General features: G+C 36.4%; 1 protein-coding gene across 1 annotated transcript in view; it reads left to right on the plus strand.

The window, feature by feature from the left end:
* LOC107721130 (disks large-associated protein 2-like) overlaps positions 1-7,802 on the plus strand; it is a 150,826-nt gene extending 143,024 nt beyond the window's left edge. Inside the window, exons 11-15 of the mRNA XM_016529000.1 lie at positions 3,151-3,236; positions 3,360-3,814; positions 5,223-5,314; positions 6,299-6,451; positions 6,956-7,802. Coding sequence (XP_016384486.1) covers positions 3,151-3,236; positions 3,360-3,814; positions 5,223-5,314; positions 6,299-6,451; positions 6,956-7,156 — 987 coding nt within the window. The 3' untranslated portion in view covers positions 7,157-7,802. The remainder of the gene's footprint in view (positions 1-3,150; positions 3,237-3,359; positions 3,815-5,222; positions 5,315-6,298; positions 6,452-6,955) is intronic.
* Positions 7,803-12,112: the final 4,310 nt, after the last annotated feature.

The raw sequence follows: 12,112 nt of genomic DNA on the forward strand, positions 1-12,112 counted from the left end.
AACACATTTCATTACACCAAATACTCAAAATAATGTTCTTTTTAGCAGCATCATATGACCCCTTTAAATGTACATTGACTTGATTTTTTTGTCAACATTTCTTTTTCATATTAATGCATTTTAGGAAATATTACTAAAATAGTATCTAATTTTAGTTGACAACAACAACATCTTGCTTGCCAAAAAGTACAAAATTAAAGGGGTGGTTGATTGCGATTTCACTTTTTTAACGTTAGTTAGTGTGTAATGTTGCTGTTTGAGCATTAACAATATCTGCAAAGTTGCGGCGCTGACAGTTCAATGCAAACAAAGATATCGCCTTTTAAAATTCTGGCAGTTTAATTCCTAAAAAAACGGCTTGTAGGGACTACAACGAGTTAGGCCTACTTCCCGGGTTTGTGACATCACAAACCCCGCCCCCGGGAACATGCAACAAAGGGAGCGAGGCCATGCTGCGCTGCTTTAGAGAAGAGGAAGAAAACTAGAGATTAATATCCTCTCCGTCTCAATCGGGCTCAAATTGATGATGACGCCATTGTTTACAACAGGGGGGGGACGTTTAGATGCGCACTAGAGGCGGTTTAGCCAATCACAACACACTGGACTAGCTAACCAATCAGAGCCCATCATCGCGTTACTGAGGGAGGGGCTTCATAAAAGCAGGAAATGATCAGCGCGTTTATAGGAGAAGGGACAGAGCAGTGTGGAATAAAGGTAAATTATGTGAAAAATAATACGTTTTTTTTAAACGAAGCATTAACACGTTAGACTGCACCCCATAAACACAATCAAGCCTAGAAAAAAACAGTCAACCACCCATTTAAACATTGTATACATTAAATATATATATATATATATATGTATGTGTGTGTGTGTGTGTGTGTATTGTTAGTGTTCAGTTAATATCTTGTGTTATTTTCTTGTCATATCTGTGTTGACAATATGTTTGAATTAAAATCATTTAATTATCCGTGCTTTTGCCGAACTTTTTTTCTTCTTTTTCAAATCTCATATCTCATCGGAAAGGCATTTCTTTTCAATAAAAATTAAGAAAATAATCAAAAATTTGATAAAGTATCGGGTAGGGTTAAGGTAGGTGTAGGGATAGCTTTATTGTCCGAAAAAGGTGGCATCCATTTAATATTTTGAATTGAAATTATAATTTACACTCCGTACATTATTATTGCATACTGTTTTTTAATGTGCTACAATACTGAGGTGGAGATAATTGCCACTATTTGCAATAAGTATAAATAGCAGAAAATCCTGCTATTTTCACTTAGTGTAATAGAATCCATTGCTATTTGCACTAGTGTAAATAATAGCATCTATTGCTAAAAAAAATGCTATTTTCACTTAGTGTACTGTAAATAGCATCTAATTGCTATTTACACTTAGTGCAAATAGCCGCTGCCTTATTTTAAACTATCGAATCAATCAACTACTGATGAATTAAACCAAGTCCCAAGTCCTGTTTCACTCAGATGTACGTCACAGTGTGAAAGACATGAGCTGTTGCTGCTTCTGTTACATTGCACCTTTACTTTTTTATCGACAAGGGTAACATGGATTCCAAGTCGATCGTCTGAAGCCACTTGATGACTTTCTTGGAGTTTTTGTTCCTCACACAAAGTTCTCACATGACTTCAGAAGACTTGGAATATAGTGCACAGGTCATACAAACTGCTTTTATTGTGCTTTTTTGTTTTGCTAGCTTGATAACCCCTGCTCACTATAAACTGCCCACCATTCACCACACCAGTTTTGAGATTTGGCAAAATGTGACAGAATGAATGAGGTGGCACATTTTTCACCACAGTTTCCCTAGAGTACTGCGATCCAAGGTACTATATATTTGTATCTATAAAGGAACCCAGAGCCTACTGTAGCTATAATCCTTATGGACTGACTTGTGTCTGAAGAAACCTCATACCCTGGCCTTCGTTCTTTCATGCCTGACAGTGTGGCTCACTCAAACAGAATTCCTGTGCTCAGCCTTTCTGCTTCTTGATGTTCTAGCGGTCAGACTGATAGATCAGGGACAGCTGATTTGTCTGATCTGTGATGTGAATCATCTTGTTCTCTGATTCTGAGGTCACCCTTCCTCAGCCTGTCCTTCTTCAGCGCTTGTGTGAGTCACACTTTCTTCAGATGGTTTGATGTTCTTAGAAGTGATGGACTCTTCTAAGTGACAGGCATCTTTTGTGATGCACCTGAATGACCTTCAGTTCAGTATAACAGTTATTCGAGTTATTACAGAATGTCTTTTAGCTAATTGAGTGTTTTTACCATCTCAGAAATTAATTATAACTGCTTTGCTACATATACTTTTGATAGTGATAATTGTTAAAAATAACAGCTTAATCATCTAAAATCAAATAATTTATCACCATTCAAATGTTTAGGGTCATCAAGGCTTTTTAATGTTTTTGTGCAAAGTCTCTTATATGCTCACCAAGGTAAAAATAAAGTAAAAGTGTAATATTGTGATATTACATTTTAAAATAACTGTTTTCTATTTTAATATATTTTAAAAAGTGATTTATTCCAACGATGGCATCACACACACAAACATATGTAGTATATATAGTATACAGTGCTTCTTGAAAGTTTGTGAACCCTTTAGAATTTTCTGTATTTCTGCATAAATATGACTCAATATGGGTTAGATTTAGGGTTATCATTATACATGATATATTTTTTATTAAAATACATAAGTATTTATGTATTTTATATATTAAATTTTATATATTAAAATTGCACATTGTATATTATTTATTAAGCTACTTGTGGACTAGACACTGTGTGGGTGCTCTTCTCTAGACTCAGCCTGGTAGATCACACTGAAATTTTATCCCTCTCTTGAAAATGATGTAAACTTTAAAATAAGTTTTAGTATTTTGAAACAAAAAAAAGTTCTATTTTATAGAGGGGTGAAAAAGTCTGACACTACATGTACATTTTGAAATAAACAGGAGTTTGAAACAATAAAAAGGTTATGCTGTAACACAAAGAAATATTTACGATTCTGCACAATTTCTAAATCGCTATTGTAATGCTAATGATATCATTTGTAATTATGTAAGTATTGGAAGTAGGCTATGTACATGGTCAGAAACCATCAGTTAAAACTCTGTGTTGTCATTGCAGGTGGAAACGGCGACTGATTCTGAGTGTGAAAGCAAAGGCTCTCGAGAGTATCAGTCTGTTGGGATTCAAGTGGAAGACGAGAGACGGTAAATACCCGGCACCTCTGTTTTATTTCTGTGTGTGAAGGGCTTGTGAGGTGCGATTTGCTGAAGTACCAGCTGAGTGTGAAATGTTGTTGGTCTCATTTGAGATCTTTCTCTCTCATACAGACAGGGCCGGTTTAAGCGGTCCAACAGTGTCACGGCCGCTGTTCAAGCTGATCTGGAGTTGGAGGGTTTTCCTTTAATGGAGGACAAAGGTCTTCAGTTTGGAGGAGGTTTCCAGCGTCACAGCGAGCCCAGCACCCCTACACAGTATGGCGCCGTTCGGACCGTCCGCACCCAGGGTCTCTTCAGCTACCGTGAGGACTACCGCACCCCAACGGAGCCCCCGAGTCCCCAGCGCAGCCCCGAGCCCTGGCTGGAGCCCTCGCCGCGGGAACCCGTCGCCACCGTGGCGGTTACAGTGACGCCGCCCCAACCAACGGATTCGGGAAGAGCGTCGCCCTCATGTAGGAGGGACGGAAGCTGGTTCATGCAATTGCTGCACACAGAGACGAAAAAGATGGAGGGATGGTGCAAAGAGCTGGAGGGAGAGGCGGAAGAGAACGATCTGTCAGAGGAAAGTGAGTTAACAGAGCTCCGGTTTCACAAGCCGTTAAATCTTTGTATTATAATATTTGTTTGGTGGAGAGTTTGGCTCCAGGTTTCAAAGTGTCAGGTATGAATCCAAAGAAGTGTCACATTTAACGGTGAAACGCTCGCAGAGCTCCAGGTTATTAGAGGCTCGCGCTGAGAGTGCTGCCATGTGAGCAATTACGCCTGTCAACATCTGTCAGGTTTCCATGGCAAAGAGCTCAGAGGCGCTGTATGACAGACTGAAGGAGATAATGCACAGAAATGGAAGTATGAAAGTGTCAATTGCTTGTGTTGTGGAGTTTATGAGAGTATGATTATGACCAAATTCACATACTTTCAGAGTATATACTAAATTTGATGGAGAACTTGTTTCTTGACAGTCACATATAACATACTGCATCTACCATGTTGCTGAAAAAGCTGGTTTGCTGGTCTTAGATGGTCTTCCAGCTTGTATTTCACTGGGCGGCCAACTAGTCCTGACCAGCTGAAAAGTACCTCAGCTAACACCAACAAGCTAGGTTAAGCTGATTTAAGAACCGTGAAGACCATTAACTTGGCTATTAAGTTTCTTGGTACCTTCAGCACTTAAACTTCAAAAGAGCTGATATATATTATGGGATATCAAAGTGTCCACACTTCACAATCTCAGCAGATGTAGTACACTATCATTTAAATGTTGGGGCCAGAAAGATTTTTTTTAATGTTTTTGAAAGAAACAGCAATATTGTGAAATATTAGCTAATACAATTTAAAATACTAGTTTTTCAACATAATTTATTCCTGTGGTGCAAAGCTGAATTTTCAGTAGCCATTACCAGTCTTCAGTGTCACATGATCCTTTAGAAATCATTCTAATATTCTGATTTGGTGCTCAAAAATCTTTTGGTGCTAAAAATTAAAAATCAGTGTTGAAAACTGTTGTGTTGTTAACATTTTGTAAAAACTTTGCTATTTTGTTTTATTGTTGTTTTTTTAGGATTCTTTGATGAATAGAAAGTTCAAATGAACATCAGAAATCATCAGAAACAAATAGAAATCTTTTGTAACATTATAAATGACTTTACTGTCACTTTTGAGCAATTTAATCCATCCTTGCTGAATAAAATTAATTTCTTTGAAGAACAAAATCTTACCGACCCCTAACCTTTGAATGGAAGTGTACATCATCCGTATTGTTCACCTACATTAATAATGAGTATTTGGACATTTTAATGATTTCACATACTGCTTTGTAGCAGAAACATCTAAATGTTTGTGTGCAAATTCACAGGTATATGAGTATACAGACACATTATGAACTGCATAGACAGTTAAATATGTACTGTATAAACGTGTGAGTTTAAATGCTTTCGTGGTTAAATATTTATTTCTCTTTCCTTGTTTGCGTGTTAGTCCTAGGCAAGATCCGGAGTGCTGTAGGAAGCGCACAGCTCCTGATGTCCCAGAAATTCCAGCAATTTTATTGGCTTTGCCAGCAGAACCTAGTAAGCAACCTCATTTGCCAGTTTGTGCATGAGTATGTGTGTTCTATTTATGTTATTGTGCTAAGCTTTGTTGTACTCACAGCAGCTCTTCCCCCGACGCACTGCCACACTTTCATAGGGGTTGTCTGTGCTGAAGTAATTGTGGTGTAGTTGATGGCCTTTTGTTCTGCTGTCACACTCATTAAATATGATACACAGCAGCACATCAGCTGATCTGAGCCGGGCATGCAGAGAACGCAAATGACCAAGTACTGTGGCATGCACAATAGAGCGATTTGTTAGTAAACAACCCAAATCCTCATGAATAAAATACTCCTCTGTTCAATGGCAAACACTCACAGTGGTAATCTGGCCACATACAGATTTATGAAATAACAACAAATGATAAAAATATAGTTATTGCATCAAATAAAAATGTTTACACTTCAGCTGTCAACTTTAAGCTCTTACAGTCTTCAGCTGGCCACATTTATAAAGATGTGCAACCTGTGGAGGATTAGAAGTGCCACTTAAAAATAAAATGAAGAAATTAAATATGGTTGAATTTAATTCAAGACTAAAAATGTAAATAGCTAAATCACTGGTTGACAAATTAATAGACTTTTTTAAATCTATGTTAAAAATAAAGTTAAACGTATAAATAAATAATAAACTGATAAATGAAATGGCAGCATTTAAAATATTTTATTAATGTATTTTCCAAATGCTTTTGTTTATTATTTATATATCATTTGAGTTAACAATGTACAGTTCACACATGCATGCAAGCAGCCTATCCACTGTCCACTGGCAATTTTTTACTAATTTTTCTAACTAAAGTATTTGGCCAATACGTAAAGAAAACATATTTTAAATGCTTTATAAAATACAATTTTAATGTAGCATTTTTTTCAGTTTCATAGTATTTATGGTTATATTTAACATTTTTTTAAATAAATGTACATTTTTAGAGTGTAGTGTTTAAAATCCTCGTTTGTGTTGCAGGACCCCAGTGCCATGCCTCGGCCCACCTCTCAGGACCTGGCCGGGTTCTGGGACCTGCTGCAGCTCTCCATCGATGATGTTACCTCCAAATTCAATGAGTTGCAAAAGATTAAATCCAACGATTGGAGGCTTATTGAAAGTCCTATAAAGAAGGTGAGAGCTGATTAGTTAGAGGATTTTTTTATGGCCGTATTTGTCATCAAACCTAATTTGATGCTCCAGACTGTACTCATAAAATAAATTAATATTTTTTACATATTCACTACCATTCAAAAGTTTGGGGTCATTAGGATTTTATTAAGAAATGAATACAGTAAAGACTTTTATAATGCTGCAAAATATCTTTTCTTCTGAACTTTCTGTTCATCAGAGAATCCTGAAAATAAATGTTTCACAGTTCCCACAAGAATATTACAAAAAAAAACTGTTTTCCTTTGCCATCACAGGGATAAATTACATTTTAAAATATATTGAAAAAATATATGCTATTTAAATAGTTAAAAAAGAGAAAGTAATGGTAGTGTATAATTTATTAATTAAATTAAAAATGTATTTCTAGTCTGCTGAAGATATTACCTGACACACATTTAAATGAAAACATGAACCCAATATTTGTACATTCATATGTTGTTTGTATATTATTTGTCATGGTTCCAGTTCCCACCGCCAGTACCAAAGAAGACATTGCGTAAGAGTATGACGAGGGAAAAATCTTTGGATCTCCCTGACCGTCAGAGACAGGAGGCACGACGGCGCCTCATGGCGGCCAAACGCGCAGCTTCATTCCGTCAAAACTCAGCATCGGAGCGGGCTGACAGCATCGAGATCTATATACCAGAGGCCCAAACGCGGCTCTGAGAGTCACAGGGAACACCTTTATCACACCATCACCATCATCACTCTCAGTGACAGAGCCAGTTCAAAATACATTCATCAGAAACAAGAGTTTCATTCCTGTCAAAAGTCTCAAAAGGGTGTTGTACCTTTCAGAACTGCCTGCAACATCCATATGAAGTTTTCCCTGTTTAGGGAGAGACACTTCACCAAAATTGCACAACATATCGCAATTGTAGACCCACGTGACAATGACGTTGCCTGACGAAGCAAAACTTTACATATAAGCTTTAATCACAGCCAATCTGATGATCTCTCTGTGAGTGTCTTTATGACATACATTTAGCACTTTCAAAATTGAAATATGGACATTTTTTGAGGCCTCAGATTTAAAGAATTCATTTGTTTTCATTAAATTAAGAAACCTGAAGAAAAGTCTTTAGTTCCGGTTCCATCTGGTTCCATTCGTTCAAGTTCTGTAGCTTTGTATTTCCGTTCTTACATTTCATTTCTCTCTCTCTCTCTTCGTCTTTGTGTTTCTGTTGTTCTCTCTCTCCGTCTCAGTGAAGTTCATAGTATTTTTCTCATGAACTCTCCTGTGAGCATTTATGTAAGTGCCAGTGCTGAAATACCTCAATCATACATTTTAGACTGAAGCCGTTGGCCAGAGCGGACAGTCACAGCCTTTTAAAAAAACGTTGTTGGTCGGGAAAATTTAAATCTCAGCCTGAGGGTTTACATTGCTGGATTGAAGATCAGTTTTTATTATTCATCTACTTACTGATATCAAATATAGAGCTGTCACACTACTTCATACTTGATATTTATGGTTTATGTCATTTTAGAGGAATTACTGTAGGTTTTTGGGTGCAATTGCTTAAAGGGGTCATATGATGCGATTTAAATTTTTCCTTTCTCTTTGGAGTGTTACAAGCTTTTGGTGCATAAAGAAGATCTGTAAAGTTGCAAAGACTAAAGTCTCAAATCCAAAGAGATATTCTTTATAAAAGTTAAGAGTCAGCCACACCTACCTAAAACGGCTCGTTCTAACACGCCCCCACATGTCTACGTCACGATGTGGGAACATTTGCATAATGCCGCCCAAATGTTCACTTAAAGAAAGAAAGCGTAACTTTTATTCTCGCTGTAGTATTGTTGCCGTGGCTGCCATGTCGTGAAGGCGCTGTGTGTTTCGTTGTGAAAGTGAAACTACTTTGTTTGGCCTTCCAAAAGAGGACGATATCGCTTCGTCATGCCTGGAGCTGATCCGTGCTGGTCGCTGAGGAAATACTTCAACTTCGCGCTGTGGATCGCCGGATTGGCTTTCACCGTGGACGAAGCGGAGTCCAGCCCGGGGTCGTCACATGTGGTTGCCGCAGGCATCACAATATGGTAAGGGGCGTAACATTTCCGTCACACGCTTGAGGAATTCGGCCAATCACAATGCACTGGATAGCTGGCCAATCAGCGTACACCTCGCTTTTCAGACCGATGAGCTTTGTAAAAATCGACGCGTTTCAGAAAGGTGGGGCATAGAGGAGAAACAATAATGTACAGTATGTGGAAAATAATGTGTTTTTTTAACCTTAAACCGCATAAACACATTTCATTACACCAAATACACAAAATAATGTTCTTTTTAGCAACATCATATGACCCCTTTAAAACCTAAATTCAACAATGTGAAGGTTCAAAAATGCAATTTTGCACTTTCTTCTTCTAAATGTATGTTTGTATGTATTTCCAAGGGAAATGATGTTCTAAAAGATATTGTTGCAGTTGAATTGCAAGGTTTTGTGTGATTATTGATTTATCATTTCATGTCTCTGAATGTTTCATCCCTTCAGCCTCATAGTCATTCATCAGTTTGTATTTATTTTTATTGAACCATTTTCCACTCCATCTGCTGTTATCAAGCATCTGGCCCATGTTCTTTGCAAAAAAACTGCTTTTTATCTATATTATTTTCTGTGTATCTTGACAAAGAAAATCAATGATTTTGTCTCGACTGAAAGGAGAAATCGGGCATTCCCATTATTATCTAGATGACTTGGCGGTGGGTGATAGATGTGAGAGATAGACACATCTGTGAGAATGTGCAGAATGTTTTAACTGTATAATCAAAGTAGAACTGTTCTTGAGTCTATTTAATGGCGTTTGTCTAAACAGGCGACTGCAGTACACAGGATGGTTGATTATATTAGAATATCAAAACCAAAAGCGGACAGTGCCAATGTTGCTTTGGATTGTTATACAATCATTGAATTTGTTGGCTTTGTTCAGAATATATTACTAAAGAGACCCACTTTCTGTTCCTGAGAGAGATTTCAGCTCTAACACTTCAGATAAAAGAGTTTGATGTTCTGTTAATATTAAGCATAAATGCATGACCACTTATGGTTCCCTCTTAGTGACTCACAGCCACCGAAGTGTCACTGCCGACAGCCTCAAAAACTTTCACAAATGCCATATTATTTAAAAATGCCATATTTTATCTACTATATATCATTGCAGTCATCCTCTGTCTATCATACAAGGTTACATTTAATTTCAAAAGTCAAGCTATTTCCCCTCTAGAGATGGCCCTGTTTTTGCTTCTGCGTCATAGAAGGAGAGAGGAGGCCAGAGATTAGAGGAGATTAGTTTTATCACTTCCACTCGACTTCCTTGGAGCTTTATATTCTCAATTTCCTTTGCGAGATGACCTTGAGAAGAGCTTGTCGTTAGAAGCAAATATTTTCTTTTAATTTCCCTGTGCTCTGTTTTTTTTTTTTTGCTTAAGTCATTGTTCAAACACAATTACAGCATTTAATCTACGCGAGGCTTGTAATCAATGAAACTGGTTTCAGGCTAGAGGAAATTTCGGGAGTATTTTTTTCAAAACACAAGCCAAAACACAAGCATTTCATCTGTAAATTGCACCTAAAGTCACAATACAGTGTTCTAGCTCTCATTTCACACCAACAGAAGTTTTGATGGATTATTTTGTTAATCATTATTTGGAACACGTTCTGGACAGTTCACAGCTTTGTAGTGCGAGTCGTGGCCCTCAGGGTTTACAGAAATCCATAGGTCATTACTGACACTCTCCTGGCCTTACAAACTAGTCAGACTGTTAAAAAATACACTCTAAACTGATGGGTAACATTTTACAAAAAGGTCTCATTTGTTAATATTACTTAATGCATTGATTAATCTGAACTAACAATGAGCAATATATTTTTTGCAGCATTTATTTAAAAATTTAGTCATTCATTGTTTATTCATGTTAACTATTGAAACTTTATTGTAAGTGTTACCAGATGATTATATGATATAAATTTTTCATTATGGCAAATTGAATTATTGATAATGAACTGATTATTTTAATCATGCTTTGGTTATGATAATTTTTTTCCCCCTACGTGGTGAGGACATTGTTTTTGTGATTATGCGGTCCTACAGTGTGGCAGCTGTTCATTCTGATTAACCTGATCAATTATCAATATGCAAACATGCCAGTAATGCAGGCAGTGTTTATGTGCCAAATATGTTTATGTGCCACATGTTTGAACAGCTTCTGCTGTTCACAGACCTTCACGCACACAGTCTTTCCCATGTTTCATCATATCATTTCAACACGACAGTCTGAAAGTGTTTTGGTGAGCTGACCTCTAAACAAACATCTGGAAAAACAAATGCTCACCTGTCACCTTTTTGAACAGTGGAATCAGTTTCTTCAGCAGGGTTGCACTGGGAGGTCATCTTGTTTAAATATGCTTTCATGAACATCATGTGCATTTACTCTATTCATATGTACATTTATTTCCATCAAAATAAATCATAAGTCAGTATTTAACAAAAAGAAATGATTCAATGAAAATGATTAACCCTCCGGACCACAGTATTTGAAACCAGCCAGCGGGCCTTTGGTACCGGTGCGGACTGAGATGCCCCGGTTTCGGTTTCATACTCTAGAGAAGCTTCATCTTGGGACTGGATTAATCCTGGATCTCAGAATGTGGAAAGATTATAAAATCTTAGTGAAATTAACAAATGAAAAAGGTAGTTGTTTAGCTGAGAATATTTTCATTTATTATACTGTATATCATATCTATATGAAGGGTGAATATAATACCAAATATTCATTATTTGTACAGAATTATATAAATAGTTATATATATATATATATATATATATATAATATAAATACATAATTGATCATTTGTTGAAGCAAAACTCTATTTCTGCTCTTCCTTATTGGTTGAGTTGTTTTTTTGTTTTTTTTTGGGTGGCATGCACCATTTTGATGCTGAATGTGGGTTTTCCTGCTTCACTGCTTTTCCAGATCACTTTTTTTGAATGATGTTGTTTATTGTTAAACTTACCAGTTTTGTTTATTTTTTTGTATTCATGAAATGTTTAAATTGTGTTATGAATTTGTGTTATAAAAAATGTCAAATGACTCCTTTTGTTTTTGCTCATCTAGATTATGTTTCTTTTCATGACTTGATTATTGCTATGATCATATATTGTAAATAATCCAGTCATTAAATTTTTGAAGGAAATTAGCTATTTGGATTGTACTGATTGAATTAACTCAACATGCACAACATTAACAACACGATTAAACTTTTCCAAACAGCTCTCCCGCATTTATTTCATTAGCCCAGCACCAGTTTTGTGACAAAACGTCAAAATTATGGCTAACTGTGCCTATTTACCCTAATCTGAGGACATTTTTGTAATCTGCCAAAATTAAACTTCAAAACAAAACACATTCATTTGAATGGATTTTTAATGGACTTCATTTTGCAATACAGCTCCACAAAATGTCCTCCACCTGGGTTTTCAGATAAAGTCATAAAAATATTGAAATCTAAATTTGAATGTATTGAATTTGTTATATTTAAATAAAAAATTAATGAAGTTAATTTATTCAATATAATGAAATCATAATTAAACGTTTCTGTAAGTAGGACTACCTCTGGAACATCGATT

The sequence above is a fragment of the Sinocyclocheilus rhinocerous genome, unplaced genomic scaffold, assembly GCF_001515625.1.
Source record: "Sinocyclocheilus rhinocerous isolate Xijiao unplaced genomic scaffold, SAMN03320098_v1.1 scaffold432, whole genome shotgun sequence".
Lineage (NCBI taxonomy): Eukaryota > Metazoa > Chordata > Actinopteri > Cypriniformes > Cyprinidae > Sinocyclocheilus > Sinocyclocheilus rhinocerous.